Consider the following 14,741-nt stretch of genomic DNA (forward strand, 5'->3'; position numbering starts at 1 on the left):
AAACAAGAAAGGTAGATCAGATAAGATTAAAATTCTAATGTAATTCCTTTATCCCATCCCTTCTTGAACGTATTCATCAGGATGATGATCTTTTTCAACCTACACTCTCAGAAATAGGTTCAAATTTGCTCCTTAACCATTGTCAAAATGGGATCATTTCTGAAAAAAAAATACAAAGTTGCAACTTTAAAGGAGTATTGCCTTTCTGAAAAGTGTGAAGAAGGTGCAAAATAACACTCTAAAGTATTTTCAGTGTGACATTGGTATCCATCTTTCATGATAATAAGATAATAGTATCAAATGTGCAAAGTTGAACCAATATCTTTTAGTGCACAAGTGATTTTCTTAGATAAAAAAAGTGTCATCAAGGTTTTCACCAATCCATTGGGTTGGTAGACCACCATACCGCTCCCTCAGTCATACTAGTCTACCCACTAGGGTTTTCAACGGAAGTCCCGAAGGACGCAACAATCGTGTCATAGGCCCCCGCTTCACACAAAACCTGAACTATTTCATCAGGCTCTTCATCAATTTCTTTATGTAAGTAATAAACTATCTCGTTTTCATGTTTTTAATGATGAACTGAGAATTAAAGGTAATCCGTGGTAGAAGGTTAACTGAGAAGGAATTCAGTCGCCATGAAAAATAGCAATTAATCTTCCAATGATTTACATTGTGCTCATATTCATTGCCAGTAACCAAACTGAACTACGCAAACGTCCAATGGTTTGAAAAATAATTTTATTCTAAACATAACGACAAGCCCCTTGCCTCAGACTGATATTTTGACAAAATTTCAACCAATTTCGTATGCCTTTCTTAAAGCCTGCAATATAAAAATACTATAACTGAAGATTGACCTTAATGCATGCATGGCTCTTTGAACATTCAACATTAAGTGTGTAATTTTGTCACGTCAACTGAAATTAATAAGAGAGGGCCCCCGGATCTCCAAAAATAAAGTAAGTTCATTTGAGCTTTTGATTTTCTATATTCCTCGGAAACTGGTCATAATTAATTTTGTGTGAAGAATGTGTACTTCACACGCTATAGCTTTGATACGGGGTAAAAAGGGTAAAAACCTCAGTCTACTGCATACATAACCGAGGTATTTTAAGTACTCCATGGTATGATGAAACATGGACCTATGGATGAATGAAATTCAATTAGAAGCATGGATGGTGCTTTAATTGAAGGTTCAAAACGTTGCATATCTTAACATGGATTTGTCTGCTTGTCTCATGTTGAAGTCAACGTAGTTTTACGTTAGATGTAATATAATGCGACAATTTTTAATAAATCAAGCAAATTTCCATTTGTTTTCAAATCAACGAATCAAACCACCCCTGTGTACAAACATAATTCATAACATAGATTAAGAAACTGTCTGCGAAGAAGCTGGTCTCTTTACCGGAAGTTATATGAACTTTACTTCTTATTGTGAGACTTCCGGTTCCGAATTGGGTCGATGTGTAAAAAGCGGCTAGACGTTTCTTATACAATTAATGTAGTGATGTTTCCCCCACAGGTGTTGTCACTGCTGGATTACAGGTGAAATTCAATAACCTGTTTAAAGCCTAATAGTAGTCAAACAGTCGAAATAATGAACACTTGAACATCAAAGGAATGGTCAAAACTGCATTTCACTCATACATGTCGACCACGGTGAATGGAGCCCTTTGGAAATGGAGGAATGGAAGAGGAGGGGGGGGGGGGTCTATCATCAAAACGTTATACCGTATATCGATCCATCTACATAACATAACCTTGTCTATTTAGATTTGCATTGAAATAAGTAAGTATTCATGCATTCACAATATATCTATTCACCATTTCGGATGTGTAATAACACGCTATGGTACTAATCACTCGCCAAACAGGTATAACCAACGTCATGATTAGTATGGTAGGCCTAAAATAATGTTGAGAGGAATCCCATGCCTTTTATTTTGAATGACCTTTAAACATTCAGATTTAACATGTTTAAAGTGATCAGTCGCACACCGACTTATCACTTTAAGTGATAATAAGTGTTTCTTACATTACAAATATTGAACGTTATTCTCGAGGAAGGGGAAACCGTCTATTATCGGACACATTATCCATCAGCACGGATACTCACGGATATCCGGTGCAATTGGGAGAAACCGTTAAGCTGTCATTTTGAAATGGTTAATGGCGTCATGATTTCGATCTGGTGTAGCCTACAATGTAAATGACCCACTGAACATATGAATGTAAGTGAAAGGAGTGAAAGCAGAGATTACGTGCCGGTAGTATTAAAAACAAAGAGTATTCTCCACTCCTTTGAAATGTTCCAATTCGTATCCTTACAATATATATCATTCAACACAGACAGGGCAGTGATGGGTAGGGGGAATCTTCCCAGAATTTCCAAGTGTGAAAAAAAAATATATATCGCGAATAATAAGAAAATACTGTTATCTGGTAGTAAGCATCTTGTTCTAACCCATAGGTGATCTTAAATGCTATTTTGTACATTCAAATTTTTTAAAAGCGGGTCACTTTGTCTTTCAAAGTGCAAATATCTTAATAGATAAGAATGATTGTGTGTCAGCATGCGGCGAATGGGGGAGGGGGCGGCGGAGAATAAATATTCAACTTGCTCAAGCCAAGAATCAAATATAGGCTTGCCCTTTTAAAATTTGGATTTGCTGGTAATCCTCACATTTATGCTAAAAATATCATATAGCTACGCCCCTAGTCATAACACCAAGTCTCAACATTAATAGGAATTTTTCTAGCTCTGGGCCGGGCTCAACTCCTTCGCTGACAAGCAACTGAACTTGGATTGTCACATATACCCATTAATACAATGCTCAATTACCCATCAAATTTGTCGAGAATACTGATTTTCTCTCTGGGAAATAGCACATTTTCTCACTCGGTCTCTCAGCTCTCTCGCATGTGAATGATGGAAACTCGTTTTTCGGGGTGACATCCCAGTGATCGCACAGACCCCTTCCCCCATTTCTGGTCGGGACTCGCCCCGCTCATGAACAGAAATCAATTCAAAGTGACTCTTCTTTATTCATTCCTAGTTCGATACATTATCCTCTATCTGGCTTCTTTAATTCTGTCACATGCGGTTTCACTTTCGCAAATATCCCACTGGCAATCGAGTTAGTTGGCGAACATTATTTCATTCTTAGTCATATTTCCGATATTCTTTTTTTGGGGAAAGGATGCCTCAAATTCATGTCTGCAGGACAGAATTTGCAATCCACAGATTGCTTTAAAATCTTGAATTCGAATAGATGGCAGCGATTAAAGAGCATGGAGTGAGCTATTACGTGAAAGATTTCCGAATTCTACAAACTTTTCTAACATCTCCATCACTCATATAAATAAATGATATGCATAATTTGACAGGTATCAAAAACACCGATTTTCAAGAAAAAGGGTGGTCGTCAATCGCGGGGTCAAACGTATTTAGGGTATGTTTTTTTCAAAAGCATTTTTTTTAAAGACTAGCCAAACGTGGTTAGGGTATGTTTTTTCACCAAGCTTTTTCCCCCGAGGTCAATATATACAAAAAAATTCAGCTCGCGCTTCGCGCTCGCATTTTTTGTTCAGCTAGACAGGTACGTATCATGATTACAAAAAAATTGCTTATAATGTCCCTTTTTAGGTCTGAATATCAAAAGTTTTTAGCTCGAGCTTCGCGCTCGCATTATTTGATCAGTGAGATACATATTCGTTTAATGGCACTGCCCTTAAAATGGTTCTGTTAGGTCAGTATACCTGGCAACAGCGCGCGGACTCAAAATTTTTGCTGGTGCCCCCCCCCCAATGCCGTGACCCCCGGTACGCCACTGAGTATCGTTGAAAATTAACATGAAAGGTTGACTATAGTAATTGATCGAACACTTTACAAAACAAAAATCAAAATCTGGAAAGCAAAATAAAAGATGATCCGCTCTCTTCCCATGCCGAAGCAAATACGAACGGAACGCTAATCAATATGGCTATACTCGCTTTAATTTCATCTTAATTTTAAGATAAATTACCAGTGCCTCAAATTAATAACGGAGCCTCAACTACATTCTACCCACCTAACACCGACGCCAACGTCCATTTTCCACGGAGGAACAACTCATCAACCGCAATGAGCTAATATCATGAATATTTTAACAGACCCAGTTCCAAGGCCAGAATGTAATTTTTGGAACATCATGCATCATAAAGGATTTATATTGCATGATGTGATGATCATATTGATCCACTGGGTATTCGAAAACCTTTAATAACCCCTCTTAATAGTGTCTAGTCATCGATCATTGCACCCAACAGATTTGTTAAGATTAAACTGACCTTGGAATGGGGCAGGCCGTATTCCCCAGCACTCAACATCTACGTACAAGAGTTTTGGCAACTATTTGTAAAAATATGAATTACAGCTTATCCCAGTCGTTACCGAATATAGCCAATAATTATAATCAAATTGTTAAACGTAATGTTCAAGACTTCAAGTACGATTATTGCTGGTAGAAAACATGATGAAGTATCCTGTAGTATTCATAATGATGATTTACATGATATACATATATATGTATATTTATATTTATATATAAGGGGAAAATATAACGCATTGTTTTTTATCATTAAAATGTGCCCTGGGAATGTTGAAATTTATTGTTTCTTGGATTACAACCAACATAGATTAAGCAGATGATTTCAAATTAAATGTTAGGAGATGATGATCGAATAATTTCATTGCCAATGTTCTTACTTTAAGTAACTCTTAAAAAATGAAAGTTAATCTTTGAAATTGGCAAAATGTAAATCTGGATAAAGACTTATACTTCCCTCTTAAAATGATTTGAAATTGATTTCTAAGAATAAGGGGATCTAACTCCTTAATGCAGATGATATGAATTAGTTAAGTGCATGGCATAATGATTCCCTATAAAGCTGCTGTAAATCTTCTGCACTGAATCACCTATAGGTTGTTAGAAATGTCTTCTCTGTCATTTTGGAATTTGAAGCAGTGTAAACGTCTTTGGAGGATATTGGGAACGGATGTGCTTGCCTAGAAGAGAGGATGACCTCACCAAGAAATGTAAGAAAAACACATTTCTAGGTAGGTTCAAGTTGACCAAACAGTAAACGAAACATATAAAAGAAATACTGTCGAATATAAGGGATTTCTGAATATCATAAGTTTAGTTGATAGAAGTTGTAAGATGTATGTCACACCAGCTTGGCGTTTACCAGCAAAACGCTGTCATGCCGATCGAGTTCCTACGGGAGTTACCACAAACAGAAACATTAAAAAATACCCTTCGCGCCATTTTCTATGTTAATCGACTTAAAATCATATCAAGCAAATGAAATGCTTCAGTTTGATAAAACAAGAATGTATAATTCGAATCCTGATATCACATAAAACTCGTGACTTATTGTCAACCAGCGTCTGTGAAATGAAACAAGGAGAAGCGAGCTATTGCCGAAGATAATTAAAGGAAGTAAAGGCTAATAAGGACGATGAAACCTTAAACGCACCACAGACATGACAGACACAGGCATTCAAAATAATCCAATAAATGATTGCCTCAATTTTCCTCCGAAATACTCTGTGTTATAACCATGAGACTGGTTAAAGTTATTTACCCCACCATAAACAATGATAAAGATTACTTCTCATTCAATAAATACTATGTCTTCATTGTAGCAACGGTAGCTAAAAGAATTGAAGGTAACATATGAATTCACAAACAAACAACAAGAGCATGAAGAGCGAGATAGTTTAATTTTCCTTCCAAATCATGCGCAAAAGCGAGCATCGAAGACCGTCATTTTGCTGGTGTCATGTTATGTTTACAACATTCTGATGGAGAACATTGAGAAGGCTCTAAAATTACCCCCCAAAAAGAGCTAAAATCCAACCTGAAAATTGTCGATAAGGACTGGTTTCGAGTTTCCGAGGATCTTTTACAATCCAATGAATAATGCCAATACTGGAAAAAGATCAATATTTTTGTCAAGAAATTATTGGGGTTCGTTTCGTGACCATTACTCATCAAAGACCCTCCTCTTCGAGCCTTCTGGATAGCCAAGGACAAGGGGCATTTGGAACCTCTTCAAAAATAACACCGATTAAAGAGAGGCTTGTAGCCGTGTGTGCCAAGTTAGTTACTTAATTAGATACTGTCATGATATCAACCCTTTTTTATTTTAGAGTAGGGGTTTTAATCCAACAAGCGAATTTTGTATAGGCCCTAGTAAAATTTGCAATTGAAATTGGCCGGGCACTGCTTTAGATTACCCATGTATAAGGATAACTCCGCAACCATTTTAGGATCCTACCCCAAAATGACACCTTTTTCCATTTCATTTAATAAAAAAAAAAGTTTACTGGTCTACTTACTGATCCATACGTTTCTACCGAATAATTGTTTTAATGAAGTTGTAGGGATCAGGGAAGAAATTAGTCAAGTAGAGTAATTACTGACAAAATAACATTTAGCAAGACATTTGTTGTCATGATTGTAGGGACTATGTTTAACCCAGGGGTCTAAGATCGTCTAAGAAACACAGACCCCTTTTGGACAATGTTTCTGGAATGCTGTGATTTCATGAATCCACCTCTTAATACGCTTTAAGGAAGCAATAAATTCAATCAAAGCTCGGTTTAAGTACCTTTTCTGATGTTCGATTTGGCCAGGTACATAGACAAGTAAGACCCCGTTTATCTTTTGCGAGTGAAGAGAAGCTGGCCTTAACGCACCTGTCTAAATGCGCTTGAAATTAAACGAGGGACTTTGTAAGCTTGAGATCTATAAATACCTACTGGGCGACAACTCTCTGAAAATGAGTTGTTGCGCCAAATTTCCTTCTCAATTGGCAGATTTGTAAGCCGTCACGAGTTGTGACTTGATGACATATGCAAGCAGGATTATTCATTATTATTATTTTTAAGAGAACAATGCAGGAATTTCTGACAGAAAAGAAGTTCGGTGATCAAGTGATATTAAATTATTATTGGAAATATATATCCCCACAATGATACCCAGCGTGATACGACTCGGGGGCAAAAACTCTAGACAGAAAAATGATATAAAAAATATAATAAAAATATCAATAAGAAACCGTTCACCGACTAAAATCGAAACGTGCTCTGGGCAAGAACCTTTCGATTACCATTTTTACGAAGCTTTCAACATGTTATCTTCAAGTATTAAACTGACAGAAGAGGAGGAAATGAATTAAAATGATACCCGGGAAGGAGGTCCATTATATCAATTATTTTGATATCAAATTAGTTTGAACATGTATAAATAATTAAATCCAGGGGTTATAAGACGGTCATGAATAAATAGATAAATTGTCTGTGAAATCTTGCGGAAGCACTCATTTGGGATTTTCAGACGTGGTGTAGTTATAATGGATTGGAAAGTGTGAAGGTCCATTCCCGAGGAAGGAATTAATTCACCCTGCCAGGCCGGTACATTGATTTCTTAGTTTCCAAAAGGAAACAGTTCCCTGAGATATTGATTATGAAATTTGTAGTTGGTGTAATGAGGAGGTGAAAAGGGCAACCGAACGACTTTGCATTCTTAATGTTGATAAAATCCTGGGAGAAATATAAATCAGCCTTAGCATGCTGAGGTATAGGTCTTTACCAATGGAAAACAACTGAATAGCTATGATATTGAATTAACCTGTGTAATTTCACTCATAAAAATGGATCGTTTTCGTGATCGACTGATCATTACTGATCGAATCAAAATTCGAAGTGGATAAAGGTAAAGTACATCCTGACTTCAAGGTTGGGAGAGGGATGGAACTACCCCGGTCTCCAGGAACTCAACACTACATACGATTTTTCCACAAAAGGTCTATAATTGACTTTTTGTTACCTCATTATTTCTTAAATATTTCATGCATTGTACGGCCTCGTCCCGATCTCGTCCGAGGACCTACCCCGAGGCCAAGGTCAAGGACTTCGGACCTCATAGGCCAAGGACAATACCAAGGCCACATCATTTGTCTTCAAGGTCGATCCTTAAGAGGATCCTAAAACGGGCACATCCCTGGATACGTGGGCCATTGTTACTGGGGAGGGGTCTCCCCTCCCAGCCTTAGCTCCTTAAAACTCTTTATCACTATAATGATGTTCAGACACATAATTACAATTATTTCATAATCTGTCAGGTAATTAGAGATGATTAGCGTCATGATCCCAGTTTATCCAGTTCTCAACAGGAGAAAATGTCAGAGGGATACAAGAAAAAGAGGAAAAATAATTTGAAACGAGCTATGAATCATTTGTCAGAATCTGAACTACTGCCAAATAAAGGGGTTCCCTCTTGACAGTCATTTCTTCTTTTCTGTCGGGGGGGGGGGGGGACCTTGAAGCCGCTGCCCTAAACACTCTTTCATCAGATGATCACATGATCATCGATATCATATCCTGACACAAGGGGAGGGGGTGAGATGAAGCGCTCCACCAAAATTATTTTCCTTCAGGTTTTTCATGATATATCAGGAAACTCGAAAAAAAAAACGTCGAATCATCAACCCAAGGTCAATGGTGACATGCACATATTTACCTCTTAAAATGGTAGGCCAATGCTTAGGTCTGGAAGAAAGTCAAAAAGGGTAAATGGTCAAATCTCTTTCTTTTCTACTCATCGTCAGCATCATCCCTTTCGTCATAATCGCAGGCACATGTTCATCCCATGTATGCTCATTAGCATACAATGATTCTTCCATAATGTGATTTATATAGATTAAAAGGGGGAATGACGATTCCGAAGAATATAAAATAGGGGAAGTGTTAGGGAAAATATCCCAGACATGCCAAATGCATGCACCAAAGCGAGACAGAGTTGATCACTCCCACTACGTGGTTAAAAATAAATAACCTGGAAACGAAAAAACGCGCATAGAAGAGGAGAAGACAAGAAAGAAGGATAACAATGATGATGATGACGATGATGATATGGATAATGATCATAATATCCATATGAACAATACTCCTACTACTAATACTTCGTGAATGAAGAGGAAAAAGAAGGATTTGGATAAATAAATAAGGAGGAAAAAGAAGTAAAAATAATGACTGAATTAAATATGTAAGAATACATACCTATTTCACAATTTACACCAGATAATCCTTCTTCACATAAGCAATAATAGCGATCAACATAGTCAAGACATGTTGCTCCGTTCACACATGGCCCGCTTGCACATTCATCAATATCTGCGAATCAAAGAAAAGGACATATTATGAATTCAAGTGAAAGCGAAAATAGAAAATGTTGGAAAGATAATTATAGAGAGTAGATAAGGATTAATTTCAAAGTTGTGGTGGAGGTTGATATGAGGAAAAAACGAAGGGGGGGGCTCAAAAGGAAGATGAGGACGAAGAAGCAAAATGAATAGAAGATGAAGAAAACAAAGAAGAAAGAAGGGATAAATAATGTAGGAGTAATGGAAAATATAAAGTATTAAAGTAACCAAACAAGCCAAATCCTCAAACATTTGATTTCAGGATGTTTACCATTTTGTGATTCTCAATAGATCATTTATATGGTTGCAAAACATCATCTATTGGCGAAATCAAATTGTAGGGCTCATGGAGGCGAAATCACAAAACCATTAACATCGTAGAAAATCCTCTCGTACATATAGATATATGTGGGAATATTTTCATATTCCAATGGAAAATGAATTATGTGGAATTTTTCATGTTAACTGTGTGATCATTCATGATATTTAAACAATTATTTGGAATAAAGTTCAATTGTAATAAGTTATTACTGGTACTGCAGGTGATGCCAGACCATCCAGGCACACATGCACAACTGAAGGCGTTGAAGGCATCGATACAAGTCGCTCCGTTTTCACAAGGAAGACTTGCACACTCGTTGATCTCTGTGGAAAATAAGAAAAGAATATCACTTGATGCGTCATTATGATAAGAAGGAAATGCATTACATTGATCAAATAATTAGGCCTATATAAAAGGCACCTGTGTACTGAGGGGTACGTTTTTGTTAGGAGGATGTTAAAGAGAGAGATAGATAGAGAGAGAGAGAGAGAGAGAGAGAGAGAGAGAGAGAGAGAGGCAGACATACAGAGAGATACACACACACACACACCCACCCACACAAGAGCACCATTTCTTAAGTATTTTCCACAATATACTTTCGTTACATACCAAACATTTTGGGGAAATTATAATTTTCCCTCACTTGAATCGCCCACTCGGATTGTCTTTTTTAGGAAACAATGAATATCATCCCAAAATAACCCTCTTTCATTGCTCCTCCTACTTCCCCACTGCAAACATGATAAAGAAACTTCGAGATGGAATACATTAGCAACGACCCTGGTTTCCTAATTATGACAGGTATGACGTAAATGCATGAATAGGTAAGGAACATGTGTTGTATTTAGCACCACCTGTGTGCATGACATTGGATTCAATAATGAACAATGACTCATCACACACATTAATATTTCGTATAAGAATACTCATTGAATAAATTAAACAATTGTTTCACGTGTAAATATTGTTAGTTAACAAAATTCTATAAAATATTGATACCGTGATATATATATGTCAGCTTTAGATTGATTTATAATATATCTTTTTAGATCCATTCAATGCAAATTAATAATTTTGAATGTTTAATATCTTAAAATGTAAATCAATGATAATAAAAAAAACAATCAGACAGCAGCAATAGCAAACCCCAAATGAACAATGGGTTCTCCCTCTTACCTTCATCGCAATTTGTTCCTTCCCATCCATCCAGGCAATGGCAGAAGTAGAGTGCTTGCCCGATGCCATGGTAACAAGATCCTCCATTAAGACAAGGGTTGCTCTGACACTCGTTAAAATCTGGAGATGATTTGAGAAGATAAAACTAAACCCATGACTCATGGAGAACAATTAGGAAGAGGCCCTTGATGCACGTCACTGCTTGAGTCAAGTTAAAGCTAGAATAGTTATATAACGTTAATTTTGTCTATATTGTATCATCATACTATTGCGATGCAGATAGTGCTTAAGGATTGAAACGAATATATCAAAACCGAAAGTGGATAGAATGCTCTTTGGTGCATATTTTTTTAATCTTTAAAACGATTGTATAGATTTCGTACTTTATACTTCATGAAAAATTTGTAGAGCGATTTTTACCATAGTGATATAATCTTAGCTTGTGGTTTTTGAAAGGATGGTTCCAAAACTAAGTTTCAGTTATATCTATATTGAATACACTTCCTTATGACTCCACTAGCATCCAGATTGGTCGCTTCTTTCTCTTGCTGGTGTGTATTCTTGAACGGTTTACTTATCCCCACCCCAGGGACAAAAACCCTATGTACAACCATAAGAATCAGTGTTTTACATTTTGGTTTTTAAACTATATACCTTGTTCACAAGTGACGCCCGTCCACTCTTCGGTGCAGTTACAAAGAAAACCACCAGGTTGATCTATACATGTGCCACCATTCAAACACGATGTATCGACGCATTCATTGATATCTATGTGAGTATAAGAATATGAATATGAAAGTTATGAAATATATAAAAGTCGTATTACAAGCTATTGTGTGATATTTCAAGGAAAATGTCTTGTTCAAAATCTTGTAAAATTATTTGCATTTCACGAAACCTTATTTGTTAACTATCAAACTGTGAGCATATGTATCTGCTAATCTATCTACATGCCTATCTATCTATCTATCTATCTATCTATCTATCTATCTATCTATCTATCTATCTATCTATCTATCTATCTATCTATCTATCTATCTATCTATATATCTATCTATCTATCTAATATATCTATCTATTTATCTTTCTATCTAATACTCTCATGCTTTTATTATAAATATATTTTCTGAATAAAGGAAAGATAAGAAAGCATTGATCAATCTAGTGAATGATTAATACAATACCTATTTCGCATGTTTCGCCTTCAAACCCTTTTGCGCATGTGCAGTTGAAGTGTGTGTCAGTGAGTGTACAAGTGGCTCCATTAAGGCAGGGTCTAGCACTGCATTCATCAACTCCTGTATATAGAATGAAGAAAAGAAAAGGCTCTTGTAACACAAAGTATAGCAATTGACTGTACCACTAGTTTCTACGATAGGATGAACTTTATAATCAATGCAATCAATCTTCAGAAGGTCACTTCTACGATCAATGGATAAAATGTTTTCTTACAGGTAATAGATGAGTGTGATTTTTATTTTCATATTACCCTCAATCTAACCCTAATCCTATGGGGTTTTTTAAACGATTTTATTTAACAAACATAAAAAACGCTGAACAATACCATGGTGACAGGGTTATACGGAAAACACAGGAACTATAATATCTGTGGATGTTGTAACAGGGATAAAAGTATATTTGTACATAAATATGATTAGATAATAAATCAGATAGAGCCTTCTACGTTCAGCCAATGTTCTTTGATCTGAGGACTTTACTTCATACCAATGGTTTGCACTTTAAAGGAAATTGCAAGTCGCGAATAAACAGGCGCATTGTTAAACAAACAATGTACCACTTTTTCCTACTCAAAGTGCAATATTTAAATGTCCCAATTACTAGGAAAACTAAGTCATATATCATGCATATAATATTTTCACAAAGCAAAATAGAAGAATTACATTATTTGACACACTTCTATGGAAATTAAGAAAATAAAGCAATAAGATACACACACTCTCTGAGGTATTCAAAATCATAATCTGTTTTACAGTAAAGGATAGTCTTTTCAACAACCACTCACTTAGCTGACAATCATTTCCTTCATAGTCCTCGGTGCAATTGCAGGTGTAATTATTAGCCCCATCAACGCAAACCCCGCCATTGAGACAGGGGGCGCTAGTACACTCGTCAATGTCTGAAAAATGGAATGAAGAAGAAATATCAACATGGTAATCAAATATCGATATTTCCTCTGAAACTGCCAAACCCTCATCCAATGGAATCCCCCCTCCCTTGGATGAGGGTTTGGCGGTTTCAGAGGAAATGGGGTGGGGAACTTGAAAAGGTAGATAGAATGAAGAAGAAGGTAAACATCAAATTGATGAAAGAGAAAATAATGATTTTGAAAGAAATCTAAAGTTTTCTTCATGCAAAAGATAGGCCTACTTGCAATACCTGGATTAGCATTACATTTTCAGAATAAATTAAAATACACATCCCCTCCCATGTCCTTCCAAGTCCAGAATTTAAGTTCTGCTATTAACCTCGAATTTCGGATTGATGTTTCTGGCATTTTGTAACCAGTTATTCTTCTACTTGATATTATTCAAAACTTCTTCCCAGGTGACAGACCAACGACAGTCTTACTTATCAGATATCCGAATTCATTGCTGAATGTTTTTCATTATTTTGTCCGAGAGGACAGTGTTTCCGTATCATCTTTAGTGCAAGGTGGCTTTACTGGTTTGGAAAATAATATTGCTACACTGCCGCATTTTACACAAGCATTGATATCATCTTTCTCATTTGAAAATTTACAAAGATCGAACAATCTTCACACAAATTTTCACTTTTTGGCGGAACCTATTCTATTCGATCAATGACAAAGAATCACAATCCTTACTTATTTCACATTCTACTCCTTCGAAACCAGGAGGGCATGTGCATGTGTATGAGTTGTTCCCGTCAGTACAAACTCCATCGTTGAAACAAGGGTTTGAGAAACACTCATCTGCAACAATAACATACAAAATATCAGTTAAATGGATGTCAATTTAAAGAGACAAAATTGAATCTCACTTCATTTTCATCTACAAATAGATACATCGAGTTTAATAACTGTTAAGGGAAACACAGAGTGTTTTATTTGATTTATGAACATCCTTTAAAAATAATAACTCCTACCCTTGAACGAAAGCATTTATAAATTTGACATTGAACAATACCATTAGAAATCCAACTCTTATTCTATAACCGATATATATATATATTTTTTTTTTTTCCTTTTCCTGAAATTTACACCGAAGAAATCTTACAACATACTGGAGAGAATCTGAAGGAAAATAAAAGGGTAATTAGCCGATCCACTACTCACCATCAATACAAACGGAACAACTCTTTTGACACTGTCCAAGCATATAAAGTGGATTTCTCGTACACTCGTCGTCAGCGGCCCATCTAGAACATCGAGTGTCTTTATCCTCACAAACTAAGGTAAGAAAAAAAAATGATATTGATAATAAAAATAATAATGATAAAAATAATAATAATAATAATGATGATAATAACAATAATAATAATACCCGGTAATAATAGTAATAATAATAATAATATATGCTTATATAGCGCATAATATTCAACATAATCTCTATGCGCTTTAAAAACTAATTTAGTCTAATACCAGTATACGAAGAATAAAAAAAAACATGAATAGTAAATGGAAAATTAACAGACTGACATTTTAACATACCTTTCCTAAACAATGAAAACTATTAAAACACTTTAACTTCATTAAACATATTTTCCATTTTTGATTGGAAATCTATGAAATATCACACAAAATGAATTCATACTATGAAGTAACCACGTACATCTAACGAATATTCTCATTGATCAACATGAGGTATAAAGCACATTCGTTGATCTGACAGATGTGATGGTGCGTTCAGCGCCTCTCAGGAAGTTTGATGTCATAAAAGGAGAACTTAATTGCTGATATTAATGTTGATTGTTCATAAGTTTATTCATAATCTATTCTATTTAT

At 35.8% G+C, this 14,741-nt stretch overlaps 1 protein-coding gene across 3 annotated transcripts in view; it reads right to left on the reverse strand.

Moving 5' to 3' along the window:
• Window positions 1-8,404: 8,404 nt before the first annotated feature.
• Window positions 8,405-14,741, reverse strand: part of LOC129261542 (fibropellin-1-like) — a 30,104-nt gene continuing 23,767 nt past the window's right edge. For all 3 annotated transcript variants that reach the window (XM_054899601.2, XM_064100257.1, XM_064100259.1), the window contains 8 exons: window positions 14,073-14,186; window positions 13,602-13,709; window positions 12,780-12,893; window positions 11,941-12,054; window positions 11,411-11,524; window positions 10,757-10,876; window positions 9,790-9,903; window positions 8,405-9,229 (listed from right to left, as the gene is read on the reverse strand). In XM_054899601.2, the coding sequence (XP_054755576.2) occupies window positions 9,012-9,229; window positions 9,790-9,903; window positions 10,757-10,876; window positions 11,411-11,524; window positions 11,941-12,054; window positions 12,780-12,893; window positions 13,602-13,709; window positions 14,073-14,186 (1,016 nt within the window). In that variant the 3' untranslated portion in view covers window positions 8,405-9,011. The remainder of the gene's footprint in view (window positions 9,230-9,789; window positions 9,904-10,756; window positions 10,877-11,410; window positions 11,525-11,940; window positions 12,055-12,779; window positions 12,894-13,601; window positions 13,710-14,072; window positions 14,187-14,741) is intronic.

The sequence above is a fragment of the Lytechinus pictus genome, chromosome 5 (genome assembly GCF_037042905.1).
Source record: "Lytechinus pictus isolate F3 Inbred chromosome 5, Lp3.0, whole genome shotgun sequence".
NCBI classification, from domain to species: Eukaryota; Metazoa; Echinodermata; class Echinoidea; order Temnopleuroida; family Toxopneustidae; genus Lytechinus; species Lytechinus pictus.